The sequence below is a fragment of the Bos mutus genome, chromosome 7, assembly GCF_027580195.1.
Source record: "Bos mutus isolate GX-2022 chromosome 7, NWIPB_WYAK_1.1, whole genome shotgun sequence".
Taxonomy (NCBI): Eukaryota; Metazoa; Chordata; class Mammalia; order Artiodactyla; family Bovidae; genus Bos; species Bos mutus.
The window spans coordinates 21,698,458-21,714,191 of record NC_091623.1 but is presented as its reverse complement, the minus strand read 5'-3'; the positions used below and the strand labels follow the sequence as shown (position 1 = coordinate 21,714,191).

Here is a 15,734-nt window from a genome sequence, read left to right as displayed (position 1 = left end):
AAAATGCTTTGCATACAATTTTTATTGAGAAGCATAAAACAAATGAAGATGTACACAACTTCAATATTTAACAATTATCACTGAATTCAGTAAAAACGTCATAATTTGGTTGAGTTATTGAGTTTACTCATTTATATGCTACCTTCCCAGAAAGAACTGTAGGACTGACTTGAACTCCTAATGAGAAGGGTCAGCCTGTTGTTTAATATTTGATTAATTGTGTCACCAGAAACCTTGCACTGATATATAACCTCAAGTTTTGTCACAGATCATAGATGCTATTAATTTTGTTATTACCATAGGTTCTTAGTCATTCTTTTCAGAGGAGAATCTGAGAAATGTTATCACGTGTCCTTGTTCCAGTTATGCTTCCTTTTAACAATTTTTACAAGGCTTTGTGAAGATTGGAGAATTCAGTATTTCCTGGGTATGTCATTTTATCTTGATAATTACCAGCCTGTTGCCCTTAATACCTTTGATGTTCCCTCAAATTAAATCAATGATGAAGGAAAAACACAGCTAATATTAGCTTTTCCCTTCCTGTTGTTATGTTCTGGCACTAAGTAGTCTTTCTACCAAGGAATAAATCTATGTACATTTGGTTCTTCATAACCTGATTTTACAGAGAAATTAAAGTACAAGAGGTGAATGCTGAAGCACAACTGTGAAATGATTTCTAACTTTATTCTACTATTTAAAAATATGTTCTTCAAGTAAGCTTTAGTTTCAAAATAACACATTATATTTTTGATTAAGCTGTGTCCCTCGGCATAAATGAAGAGATTGTAAGGACAATCCAGGCGTGGATATTAACTGAAGCATTTTTTTATACAATTTAACTTGGTGATAGGAAATGATCCTAACACTGGGCCAAATGAATACACAGGCAAAATTAAGTTTCTACTTACCTATATTATATATTTATATCTCAAATAATTTACTTGTGATTTATTTCCTGCATAGATTAACTCATGGTCTGGCCACCCATCTGGTAACATGTTTCACGTAGATGTTAAGAGCAAAGACATTAGTTCTAGGAATTTATTCCATGGATATTCTATAAGTAAATAAATATTCAGAGTCCAAGGATGTTCAAGGAAACCTTGTTTATAAAGTAACTGAAAATAACCAGAACTTCATCACTAGGAGATCAGAAAAATAAATTATGGAATAACCATATTATAGTATAGAAAAGAATATATATATATATATACATATATATATATAGTATACAAACATATATAGACTATACACACAAACACACATATGTGCTTCTTTATATGTTTACAAATATTTATGTATTTGTGGAATATATCTGGAGGCATACACAAGAAACAATTAACAGTGTTTACCTTCAGGAGTAGGGTGAGGGTAGAGCAGAGGGTGGAAGGCATATGAAAGAAGGAGAAATAGACAAAACTCGGCTGGTCGAAGGACGTGGGAAAGTGTTTCAATAATTTCAGAGTGATCTTACATAAACAGCAAACAGAAGGATAACTCAATTTCCACAGGCAAAGAGGGAATTTGTGAGTTGTATACCTCTAAAAAAATAAGCAAAATAATTTGTTACTCTATTCCCATCATGCACAATATGATTTCCCTTCCAGAGAAGAGGGGAGCTTAAAGAAAAAGTCAGGAAAGGGGAAAACTAAAGAAACAGTCAAGGTCACCAGCTCTGGAGCCGGCTACACACCACGTGTGCCCTTCAGTAAAGAGGTTAGAGGTTATCAGTTTGTTCAGCTTTGCAGCTAGTGTCTGCCTCATTCTGTCAGCCTTCTCTTTCCCCTGTATCAAGCTAATTCTCTTTTGCAAAACAAAGATGTGAATTATATTGGAAAAAGAGTATTCAACATGTGCCCATGTATTTTCCTAGCCATTAATATGGTAAATCAACACATACGGAGTGAGCAGTCCATCCCAGGAACTACTGCTCCAAGCTCTCTCCAGGTATTCATTCATTCTGTTTTTCCACAGTCCTCAAAGACAGGTACCGTTACTATAAATCTACAAATCTAGTCATTCGCTAAGAAAATCTAGGCTCGGAGAAGTTACGTAACATGTTCAACTACAAAACTGTTCTTTACTCTAAAACAGAATTCGATGTTACTATAATGTACTTAAAGTATGATATAAAAGTAAAGCAACTCTCCAAGATAAATTCATTTAAATCCATTTATTCTGATTGCAGATATAATGCAGATGAAAATAAATAGTCCTTACATGCTGAGCCCAATGATTAAGTTAGTCATTAACCTTTTATCATTATAAGCTATACACACACATACATATATCAAATTCTCTATATTGCTATATGAAGTAGAATTATTAAAATGTTAACATTCTTTCAGCTATTTCAACTTTATTCAACTAATAAGACTGGATTAACAGTAGTCTAATCTTTTATGTAATTTTTTAAAAAAATTTAGCTTTAATAAGATTTTTAGCAGACAGTATTTTATAAACGGGAAAATACAGGTTAGTAAAGCGACAACCTTTGACCACAAAGTAACTCATTAGAGGTAACCTACCTAGAATGAGAAGTTACTGAATTTTTCCCTTGTGGTCATACCACAGACCATGAAAAATGTGCGGTATACCACCTAAAACACATTAAACTTCGCTGGTACTTTAAATAGTTTTCCTAAGCCATCAGGCATACAGAAATGTAATTAGCTTGTTAAATATGCATCAGCCACAATCATATTTACTCAAAACTCGAAGACATATAGAATATACTAATCTCTATTAAACTGGGTGAGAATTTATATGTGATCCTATTAACACTCCCCTAAAGCAGGAGATCCACCTAAAACATTATCTGAAAGTCGGTCATTTCCCCGTTTGAATATATTTCATCGAGCAGATGCTCTCTACTTTCAGACCCAGCTTTTTCAACTTTGAAATTTTTATTGGCTATAAAAGTTCTTGACGTGAATCAAAATTTGCTTCCCTAATTTTTGACCCATTTCTTCTGGCTCTTCCAAAGGAAGTTATATAGTCCATTCTTTTCTGTGCTATAGCAGCCCTCCCAGTAATTTGTCGACAGCCAGCCCATCTCCGTAAGTTTTTTCCAGGTTAGTTATCTCCAGCTGCCTCCAAGTTTATTATAGGACTGTCTTTCAGCTTCTCATTGGCTGGTTAATGTTCTTGCTGGAAGTAGCTACAGGGTGCCAAGCTGTTGTAGATTACAGTGTAAACATGGCTCCCTCGGCTGTCTCCATAGTGTTATTTATGTAACCCAGGCCTGTGTTTCTGTAGTTAACCCTAGTTGCTATGGTTTAAGCAATCTGATCACACATTTGATTGCTACTGAGTTTGGGTTAAATTAAAATTTCAAGGTGTTTACATTAACCCCCATCAGATTACATCTTTCACTCTCATTTTCAAGCTGTCACAGTACAGTTTCACCATATTTGTTCTACCTGTACTCTTAGCACAGGCAGCTTATATTTTAGCTAGCTTTTGAGCTCTGTATCATCTGTATACCTAATAAAACAGCTTTCTGTGTCTTCATTCAGGTCATTCATCAAAAACTGAATAGGTCAGGGACATGGACAGAGGCCTTCAGCAAACCTCTAAGGACCTCGGGATGCACATAAAAAGTTCAAATCAGATAAACGGCTAAAGAGGATCAGAGAATCTTGCAAATGCGACTTTAATTTCAGCAAGTATTTGTTTTATGCTGTACAGTTTAGCTTTGCTTTTTAATTGTTTGGTGGGAGGTTGGAGAACACCATAAACCTTCCATAATTAGGACTTCTCAAAGAGTTATAAAACAATAATTCTATGAGGTAGGAATTACTGTCCCCATAAGGCAGATTTGGAAACAAAACTTGGCGAGAGTCAATAACTTGATTAAGGTTACAAAGGTAATGACGGAGCCAGAATTCAAACCCAGATGCAGGTCTCTAATTGTTCCAACTAGTTCTATTAACCAAACAGTTCTGTTTTCTTCTCCTTCAAAAGTGAAGTGAAGTCGCTCAGTCATGTCCGACTCTTTGTGACCCCACGGCAGGCTCCTCCATCCATGGGATTTTCGAGGCAAGAAAACTGGAGTGGGTTGCCATTTCCTTCTCCATTCTCCTTCAGAACTAACTATAGTATCATACCTGGGAAAAGGTCCCTGCCTTGAGTCTGTACAGTGTTCTCTCTTAATAGTATCTCCTCACTTTCCTCCAAAATTGCCAGATGGTAGAAATCCTACATTCTCCTTATTAAACAAGAAAAAAGAATATGCAAGGGCCTGAACGCATCTGTTTACATAAAAAAGTTCACAAGCATACTCAGAAACACATAGGAGACTATTTCTCATGAAAGACTGAACGTTACGACCATGTAGAAATCATTTTCAAAGGAAGCATATTTTAGTTGACCTATTGAACTAGTGACATTAATAGTGCTTAAGTGGATCCAGTTCTCACATTAGCCTCTTTATCAAGCAAATCAGCACTGGGCAGTAGAATCTGGAGTTTGAGTCAGAAAAGGAGTATTCAAATCTCTCCTCAACACTTCCCAGTTCCTCAGGAGAGTATGCTGGGTCTCTCTTGGTCTTACTCTGTACTCTCCCAAAGTGATCTCTTCTAAAGCAATGGCTCCATTTTCCAACTCTAAGCCAAAAGTCATCTAGTGTATTTCTCTAGCATGTACCTCTGTTCTGGAATTTACCATTCCACTTCTCTCAGAGTCTCCACTGGAGAACTCACAAGAACTTTACACTCAGCTTGTCTTTAAAAAAAAAAAAAACAAAACTCACCATCTTTTGCCAATCTCCAGCAATCATTATTTCAGTTCAAGGCACCGCTATCCATCCATTCACTCACACTGGAAACTTGGGTAAGCAACCTTCTGCACTACTAATAATAAATCTCTAATCCTGAAGTCCTACTTTAAAAACCAATTTTCAGAAGCTGTTCACTCCGCTTTGTCCCTTCTATTCCTCTCTGGTTCACACCACTATGTTCTTTCCCCAGAATCCAGCTAAAGCTGCTTAAATGGTTCCTGTATCAACTCTTTCCTGAGCTCAATTCACTACAACAGGGAGTTTTTCTAAAATCCAAATCTCATCATGTCACTCTTTTGCTTAAAAATAATTCCATTGACTTCCCCTAGGAAAAAAAATTAAAGTTTCTTACTATGTCTTATAGGACCCACATCACAAGCCTCATCTCCTACCAGTCACTTACAAAACTCTACTAGATCTCTTCCCACTTCCTCAGATTCACTATGCTTTCTAATGCTGTACAGTTTGGAAGGGTTTTCTTACACTGATCTCCTGGGAATGCAGTGATGGACATATGGAATTACTTCCATTTCAGTATAAAGAATATCAGATATAAAGGCCACTCCCTCCAGACGCCCTGGAAAGTTGCATGGGGTAGAAGGAGGAAATGAGGTACCAACCTGGATGAGCATCCAGCTAAACTGGCACAGATACAGGTAATGTGTGACTGCGGCAATGGCTGAACAGCTCTCCTCTGTGAGTCGGGGACTTGCATATGCAGACGCCAGAAATACAATCTGTAAGAAACAAATACCTTTATTTTTAAATCATGTTAAAGTCAATCAAGAATATTTTTAAAAACCAATTTTCTTATTCGAATCAATGATTCAATGACTCAAAGGGAAAATAAGTTGATTTGTTGCCCAAACTGAGAAGACTAAGTCATCCTAAAACAAAAATACATGGGTTTTTGTGTGTCTAAGAAAAAAATTAATGATATGAAATTATGCTACATGCTGTTTTGGACTGTCATTGGAAATTCTCATAGAGTAAATTTTGTTCTTATCATGGATGGACAAAAATCATATGAAATATATTTACTTAAGTACAAATGAGAAAATAGAGTGGAAGTACCATTCTTTACATAAGTCAAACCTCATAGGAGAGAAAAAAAAAAGAGAGGCAAAATTTCTAAGTTTATTATCATCTGCATCATCTCATTAGGAAGTAATTCATGTAACAAAATAGACTTAAAATAAATTTTAAATTTCAAACCCTACAGTTACCCTAATTCTTGGATTTTTATTTCAACTGCCTTCAAGTCTGTTCAGAAGTATCCTTCACAATAAGATCTCTCTTGACTACACTATTGAAAATTACATCCCCTTTTCTTGTTTATTTCGCACTCACGTGATCATCTGACTTTTTTTTTTTAATAGCACTTGCCACTTTCTAACACGTTCTGTAATTTATTTCTTATGTTTCTTGGTCATTTTTAGTCTCACTTATTAGAATGTAATCCCTGTAAAGGCAGAATCACTGAATGTTTTACTCACTGTTGTACCCAACTCACATAGCCCAGTATCTGGAACATAGTAGGTAAATCTTTTATTGGAGGTACTCAATAAGTACTTGTTGAATAAATGGATAAATAAACCAAGTGAAACACTCCTGTGATTTCTATTATTTTGTATTTTCTCTATTATATGACTACTGTGTTAAATTTTATAATGGAAAGTACACACAGCAAGGGAAACTTTACAGCAATAATAACATACTGTAACATTGCAAGGAATAAATTCCCTCCCTCTTTAGTTCAGAGACCAAGTCTTCTTGACTTAATATTTTTATAAGCTACCACTATGCCTGAAACATGCCTGAAATGTTCAATAAATGATTGTTGAAAGAAAGAAAGAAAGATAGATTCCAAAATGATAGAGGGGTGTTGAAAGGAGAAAACTGACTTATGTCTCAAAATAGCACAGCTTCTAAAAAGGAAATACAAATATCACTAGTGCTTCTTGGATTAAAAAAAAAAAGAATAATTTGCTCAAAATCAAATCAGAGTATTGTTTCTATTGCCCCTCCCCATCTACTTGTCCCAAACATGTGCACATTAAATTTTCTCAAAAATTTCTGCCCTCAAGTTTTCCCAGGATGGCATCACTGCGGCGAATGACAGGATCTGGGACGAGACTTCACATGCTTCCAGCACCACTATCTCACAGGGAAAGACTAACCATAACCAGTCTCCTCAGCCAATTACAGGAGAACCAAAATGCTAATTCATAAACTTACAATCATATGTATCTCATGCCATGCTGACTCTTCCCTCTTTGGAATTATTTATTGAGTACTTCCTGTACCAAGTATAGGAGAAAAAGAATCCTGCTTTTTTTTTTCCTTTTTCAAGCTATGGACACTCAACAAGTCAGTTTACCCTTTGGGGACTAATTCCCTCATCAGTAATAAGGAGGAGGTTAGAAAAAATTAACTGTAAAGTCCGTTTCTACTTCAAAATTCCAGTATTCTTTTTCAAATGAGAAGTATTCCTATTTCATTTTTTTGTTTATTTAGTTCTAGGTTGGGAGTATACGTTGCTCACAATAAAATAAAAGCAGACACTCAGAATGAATGTAGCATTATTTCCTAACAATCTGGTATAAATGAGTTCCCTGAATAAACAAAGTCAACAAATTCCCTTTCCAGAACATATCACAAATAGCTTTTGATTTAATTAGGGCTTACCTTAAAAACATACTCAGATTTTCCTAGACTTTTAGCTTCTAAGTTCTGAGTTGTAATTTGTCATAAATTTAACCTTCCTAAATTGTACAAATGGTTTCTTTACCAGCTGAGCCACAGGGAAGGCCAAGAATACTGGAGTGGGTAGCCTATTCCTTCTTCAGCAGATCTTCTCAACCCAGGATCAAACCAGGGTCTCCTGCATTGCAGGCGGATTCTTTACCAGCTGAGCTATCAGGGAAGTCCATTCTCTTAACACTCTCATCAAAACACTAATGAACAATAAACACCAGAAACTGTGCCTCAAAAGATTCAAGAGACACAGAGCTATGAGATTCAGCCCCCCCCAAAATAATAATTTCAAAATTGTATGTTTTCCTTTTTACAGAGTGGCATCTTTTCATAAAGTCTTTATAAGAGTACTTATAAACCTCTCATTCAGATTCTATAGTATAGACTGTGTTGAATTTACTCTGTATTTTTGTTCCAATCAACCTGAATAGTTTGTTAGGTAGAACAACAAAACAAACCAGCCTAATTGAAACTGTAGGGCTTCCCTGGTGGCTCAGAAGGTAAACAATCTGCCTGTAATGCAGAAGACCTGGATTTGATCTCTGGGTCGGGAAGATTCCCTGGAGAAGAGAATGGCTACCTACTCCAGTATTCTTGCCTGGAGAATTCCACGGACAGAGGACCCCGGCGGGCTACAGTCCACGGGCTGCAAAGAGTCAGACATGACTGAGAGACTAACATTTTCACTTTTCATTTTCCAAACTATAATTGAATATGCTTAGTTTTATGCATTCTATGAAACTATTTCTAAGTGGTACACTAATTTAAATGATTCTTATTCTTCTCAATGTTTATTTCTTTGAAACAAACCAGTGCAAGTCATTGTTTAAAACTGTATTTACTTTCAAAATCCAATTTTAATTAACACCTAAAATCTCATTCTTAAGATACTTCTTCATGTTTTATTATGTTGTAATTTTTTCTAAATCATAAGACTAGTTACAAACCTATTGTGTAAACTATGAATGTTCTTCCAGAATGTTCTCTAAGAGAAATGCTTTTTCTCTTAATGGGAAAAGATTGATAGATTGATAAGCAAGAGAAGGCTGAGCTCTTAATAAACAGTACAAAAACAGGGATGAACTAAGAATACTTGGAGAACCAGCAATTACACAATACTGGGCCTATCTACAACTAAATTAAAATGAATTAAAATACAAATTAATGAAAGTAAAATAAAATCTAGCATATTTGGCTCACATATCCTTAAGACACATAACCTAAGAGACAGGAAGTTTACCACTGTTTTTTTACTCAAACACATAGAGATGTCCAGGAAAAAGGGATATTATTAATTAGTTCTCTGGATACACTAAGCTGAACACCATAGGAGGAAACAATAATTTTTTCAATGGTTCTCCATCAATCAGGTGTTGATTCATTCGGTAAGCAAGTGTTGGAGTGCCTACCATCTACAAAGCACTATACTATCTATGCAAGATGAAGAATATGATGCCAGAAAACAGTGTAAATTGAGGTGCTACATATTTTCTCTTGGTTTGCATGTGTGTGAGCACACGTGCATGCATGTCACATACTAATGCTGTGAAGTCATTATTGTTTCCATCTCAATTTAGTAAATGATGACAGAGGATCTGATAGGAGAACTAACTTGTTTAAGGGTCACTGAACAAACATTAAAGTGGGACTCAAATCCTGGTGTTCTGATTTGTAAAACCAGTGTTCTTTCTAGAACATCATGCTGCTGCTCCCCAAGCTATTCAACATCAAGCAGGAGTCCTATCTCAAAGTCCTGAAATTCTAGTTTAGTGTTTGTTTCTCAACGTTTTTTAACCCATGGGCCACCGCAGGTTCCCAATAGCAACAGAACATAATAACTATGGCAAATATAACATTACTCTGAATTCTATATTGATACAACATATGTACATCTTAACTAAAAGAAAACTGTATTCCCAAAAGAGAATATCTGATATATTTTGTTGACAACTTATTAAATTCTTTCTTCTTCTGGTTGATTAGAGATCTATTATAACAGCTAAGGGAAGACATAGGCTTCCCTGGTGGTTCGGCTGGTAAATAATCCACCTGCAATACGGGAGACCTGGGTTCGACCTCTGGGTTGGGAAGATCCCCTGGAGAAGGGAAAGGCTACCCACTCCAGTATTCTGGCCTAGAGATTTCCACAGACTGTATAGTCCATGGGGTTGCAAAGAGTCAGACACGACTGAGCGACTTTCACACACACACACACACAGGGAGGACATGGAGGGAAATAATTCTTTTTTCACTTCAAATATATAGCACGTGTCTCTTCTTCCTTGGGCTAAATAATAACAAATAATAAAAGCTGGTTTTCCTGTAGACTCCATTTCTCAGTACTCCTTTATACACACTCCTGCTACCATCCCCTCCCTTTACCACACACATTCCCTCTCCTCTCTCTATGAAACAGTCTTCTCTCTACTCTCCATCGTACCCAAACCTACTCAGTTTTTACAGAAGCAGCTCAAATTTCACCTACTCTGGTCATGACAGACTCCCAGACTTTTCTATTTTTTTGAGTGCTAACAGCACTTGCTGAGCATTTATACTGGGCCAAAAGTTGTCCTTTCGAACAGGGAAGTTCCTAGGAGGAAGCAAGACATGCACATACGATGCAATAAAATATGACAGGTGCTGAAGTAGAGGATGGTGTGAAACCTCAGGGGAATGCAAAGTCAAGGCTGAATAGTTATGCTTGTGTATGGAAGTCAGAGGAATATTCAAAGAGGAAACAATGCAGTGGCTTGGCCTTACCTTCTCTTCCTCAGGATCCTTCGTATTCCAAACCTGCTGCTCTAACCGCATTGATTGCCCTTCTCTAAAACATGTTCACATCATCTCTCAACTCTTTGCTTTTGTTCGTTGTCTTCTGTGTAGCTTGAATTTTTGTCTGAGCTTTCTCTATTCAAAATTATGTCCATTTTTCAAGGTGTAGTGGAAATGTCAACTCTATCATATGGCTATTTCCTTCAACCATAAATAACCATTTCAAGCTCTGAATTTTTAAAGACAGGATTCTGTTATAACAATGAATCCATTTTGCTATCCAATTCTCCCAATTCTTAGATTACAAATTAACTTTAATCTCCTGGAAAACTGTCACCTCCTTAAAGGCAACAATCCAGTAATATCCTCTATTATTATTATTTTGAATATATTTTTAAGAAGGAAAACATTATTAAGTATTCAGTATCCCATACAGCCTCTATCATGATTTTGAGCATAGTATTTTCTTAAACAGTGTTATTGACGTATGATTGACAGACAATAAATGGGACATATATAATCTGTATGATTCAATTAGTTTTGACCTGTGAAACCATCTTCACAATCAAGATAATTAACGTATCACGCCCCAAGCTTCCTCACGACCTTTGTAGTACCTCCTTGCACCACCACCACATTGCACATCGTCAGGCAACCTGTTTTCTGTCACTACACATTAGTTTCATTTACTAGAATTCCATGTTAATGGAAACACGTATACTCTTTTCTTTCTGGCTTATTTTACTCAGCATCATTATTGTGAAATTCATCCAAAATAATGTATCAATGGTTTACTCTCTTTTTATTGTTGAGTAATATTCTAATAACGTGTCCTATCACCTGTTGACGGATATTCGGGTTGTTTCCAGTTTTTGGCTTTTACGAAGAAAAGCTGCTATCAATGTACAAATCTTAGTATGGACATATGCTTTCATTTATCTTGAGTAAATACTTAGGAGAGAAATGGCTGGACCATATGCTGTGTATTTAATCTTTTAAAAACCTGATTAAGGGACTTACCTGGTGGTCCAGTGGTTAAGAATTCACCCAGCAATGCAGGGAACGTGTGTTCAATCCCTTGTCTAGAAAGATTCCACATGCTATATGGTGCAACTAAGCCTGCATACCACTAATACTGGAACCACGATCTACAGCCATCAAGCTACAGCTACTGAGCCCACATGTTGCAACTCATGAACTATATACTAACAACTAACTATTAGAGAAATTAAGAAAATAGTCCCCTTTACATCTGCATCAACAAGAATAAAATATCTAGGAACAAATCTAACTAAGAAGATAAAAGACCTGAAATTGAAGAAGACACAAACTGATGGAAAGATAAACCATGCTCATGAATTAGAAGAATTAATATTGTTAAAATGACCATACTACTCAAAGCCATCTACAGATTCAATGCAATGGCTATCCAAATACCCATAACATTTTTCACAAAACTAGAACAAATAGTTCTAAAATTTGTATGAAAACATATAAGACCATGAATAGCTGAAACAATCTTGAGGAAGAAGAACAAAGTTGGAGGTATCACATTCCTTGATTTCAAACTATACTACAAAGCTACAGTCATCAAAGCAGTATAACACTGGCACAAAAACAGACACATAGATTAATGGCCTAGAACAGAGAGTCCAGGAACGAATCCACACTTATATGAACAATTAATCTATGACAAATGAGGCAAAAATATACACAGGGAAAAGACAGCCTCTTTAGTAACCGGTTTTGGGAAAACCGGTCAGCTACACTCAAAAGACTCAAACTGGGTTACTCTCTCACACTATGCATAAAACTAAATTCAAAAACAGATCAAAGACTTAAATATAAAACCTGAAACCATAAAATTTCTAGAAGAAAACAGAGGCGAGCTCTTTGACAGTGGTCTCAGTAATACATTTCAGTCTCAGTATTTTTGGATGTGTCTCCTCATTTGCAGAGAACAAAAGCAAAAATAAACAGACGAGACTACATCAAACTAAAGAAGGAAACTATTGGCAAAATGAAAAGGCCATCTACTAAACAGGGGAAAATATTTACAAATGATACACTTGATAAGGAATTAACATTCAAAATATATAAAGAGCTCATACAACTCTTCTTCAAATAAAACCAAACAACCTTAAAAATTAAGGTTGTTAAAAATAGGTTGTTGATTAAAAAATAGGTGGAGGATCTGAATAGACATTTTTCCGAAGAAGAGATACAGATGGCACATGAAAAGACACTCAACATCATTAATCATGATGGGCTGTGCTTAGTCGCTCGGTCGTGTTCAACTCTTTGTGACCCCATGGACTGTAACCCGCCAGGCTCCTCTGTCCCTCTGTCTTGCCTGGGGATTCTCCAGGCAAGAATACTGGAGTGGGTTGCCATGCCCTCCTCCAGGGGATCTTCACAACCCAGGGATTGAACCCAGGTTTCCAGCGTTGCAGGCAGATTCTTTACCATCTGAGCCACCAAGGAAGCCCAAGAATACTTTACCAGCTGAGCTACTCAGGATGCCCCATTAATCGTGAGGGACATGCAAATCAAAACCACAATGGGATATCACGGCACACCTGTCAGAATGGCTGTCAAAAGGACCACAGATAACAAATGTTGGCAAAGTTGTAGAGCAAAAGGAACCCCTGTACACTGCTGATGGGAATGCAAGTTGGTGCAGTCCCTATGGAAAACAGTATGATGGTGCCTCAAAAAATTAAAAATGGAATTACCATATAACCTACCAATTCCACTAAGGAATTTGGGGCATTAACCCAGGGAAAACAAAAATACTAATTAGAAAAGATACATGCATCCCTCTGTTCACTGCAGCATTATTTACAATAGCTAATATATGGAAGAAGATATGGAAGGAACCTAAGTGCCAATCAATAGGTGTGTGTGTGTGTGTGTGTGTGTGTGAAAGAGATATTGGAATATTATTCAGCCATAGAAGAGAATGAAATCTTGCCATTTACAACAACATGAATGGACTTAGTCGGTATTATGCCAAGTAAAATAAGTCAGAGGAAGACAAGTACTATATTATTTCACTTGTGCATGGAATATAAAAAAATAAAAATGACCAAGCATAACAAAACAGAAATAGATATACAGATTCAGAGAACAAACAGGTGGTTGCCAGAGTGGAGGGAAGCGAGTGGAGCAAAGAAGTGGGTGAGGGAGATTAAAAGGCTGTTTACAAAGAATGGTTCTACATTTAAAACTTGAGAAATTTTCAGGAAAATGTTTAAAATCATACAGTCTATTTTCAAGGATTCACAGTAAGTGATGAAATTTTATTCATTCTTTCCTCAGTAAAGCAAAAGGAACAAGTATCTTCAAAATTCTGTATCACTTTAAAAAGAATTCAAAATTCTGCCTTGTTCCTGACTTGGTCTTGAAAAATTAGCGATCTCATCTTCTCTCTACAACCCAGTTCAACTAGTTACCTAGTAGGCATAGAGTATCTAGCACTGAGGCGGGCTCTATGGAAGACACTAAGGAGCGGAAGAAATGTTTCCTAGTTGGGAACAATGGATTACCTAGAAGCAGAGATGAGATGTTCTATATCAAGGCTGAGTCCCACACAAGATTCCCTCTCTCCTACTCTTTTTATGCCTTAATCACGAACTTTATAAAGTGATCATTCTTTGTTCTGCCAAGTAGGAATAAGGATATAAAAGAAGATTGAGGCTTATTTCTATCAACGGTAGTAAAATGAAATAGTCAGCATTAATGTTTAGCTCAATTAGCCATTTCATCTGCAGGAAGAGGACATTATTTATAATAGATTATTAATTTTTTGAAGATTTTCTTGATGTGGGCCGTTTTTAAAGTTTTTATTGAATTTGCCACAATATTGCTTCTGTGTTATGTTTTGGTTTTTTGGCCATGAGGCATGTGAGATCATAGCTCCCTGACCAGGGACGGAACCCACTACTAACACTTTCACTTTCATAGCTATACATACATACTGTATATCTCTCTTTCTCCTTCTCACCATATATATATTCAGTTTTATCCAGGAGATGAATACAGTTCAAAATGAAGCACCAAACTTTTATATCTACTCATTACTGTATTCTTCATTGAAATAACTACCATAATTATGAATATATGGCCAGCTCTCCTAATATTTGGAACCATTCAATAGTTAAGATACTGATAGGAATTATGGAGCAGCTGTTGTACAAAGTTCAAGTTTAACAATGCATTATTCTGGAAATGGTTAATCAAGCATGAGTGAAGTCATCCCTCCTTTGTCAAAGAAGCTCCATATTAGAACACCATGTACTTTACTGAGTCACTTCCAAACAGTGAATGGAACATGCTCTATTTTAAAAACTAAGAGGACTGGGCTGGATGCAGGCTAATGTGCCTTACCACACTGCTCTAAAATATCATGATCTGTTTTTTTTTGTTTTTTGTTTTGCTTCATTCTGACTTGTCATTTGAATGCATCTCAGAATATGTGGCTCAGACTTTAAACCAAATTCAGCCATCATGTGCACAGGTACTTTAAGATGCAGAGAACCCCTAGAGTTTACCTATATCAGAGAAAGGCAAGCACCCTCCCTTCTCTACACTCGTGCGTGCATGCTCAATAGCTCAGTGGTGTCCAACTCTTTCTTTGCAGGCAAGAATCCTAGAGGGGGTTGCATTTCCTACTCCAGGGGATCTTCCTGGCCCAGGGATTGAACTTGCATCTTCTGCATTGGCAGGCAGACTCTTTACTACTGGGCCACCTGGGAAGCCTTTCAACACCCACACTCATAACCAATTCCTTCTTCTGTGTCCTATTCTGGGATTCCACTCACCCATTTATTACCTCTACCATCTAAGCCCAATTCATTTTAAATTCAGTTTTTATAGTCATTAAAACAATTTCATGTACATGGTTTTTAAGTTTCAATTGTTTTAGAAGGTTGAGAACAGACCAGCTGTGCTCTAAGGCCTGCCGTGCACTCATTGTCCTGGGATTTCCCTTGCATTCCAGATTCTGAATTTCTATTTTCCTCCTCCTTCCTGTACTGAAGCACATCTCTAGTAGCTACATCAGTACACAGAGATCATTTTTTTTGAAGACTTGTATAACTGAGGTCTTGTTTGACTGTGTTATAAAAAACAATTTACAATCCGAATTCTAAAGTTACTCATTTTTGTCCTCTGGTGTTGCTGTTGAGACGTCTAAGACCATTCTAATCCCCAACATGTGACACTGGGCTGGGGGTGGGTGGATCCTCTGGAAATCCTTAGCTCTTTCGTTTTATTACAGTGTTCTGAAACGTCACAGTGATCTCACACCTTGTTTGGTTTTGTTTGCTAAGCATTTTAAGGGCTCTTATGAATCATATTCTTCAATTCTGGCCATTTTTATTATATATTTCTTTGATAATTTCTTCCTCTCCATTGTCTCTTT

At 36.6% G+C, this 15,734-nt stretch overlaps 1 protein-coding gene across 1 annotated transcript in view; it reads right to left on the bottom strand.

Moving 5' to 3' along the window:
- Window positions 1-15,734, bottom strand: part of ADGRV1 (adhesion G protein-coupled receptor V1) — a 542,489-nt gene that overhangs the window by 182,550 nt on the left and 344,205 nt on the right. The window contains 1 exon segment of the mRNA XM_070373127.1: window positions 5,401-5,517. Within this exon segment, the coding sequence (XP_070229228.1) occupies window positions 5,401-5,517 (117 nt within the window).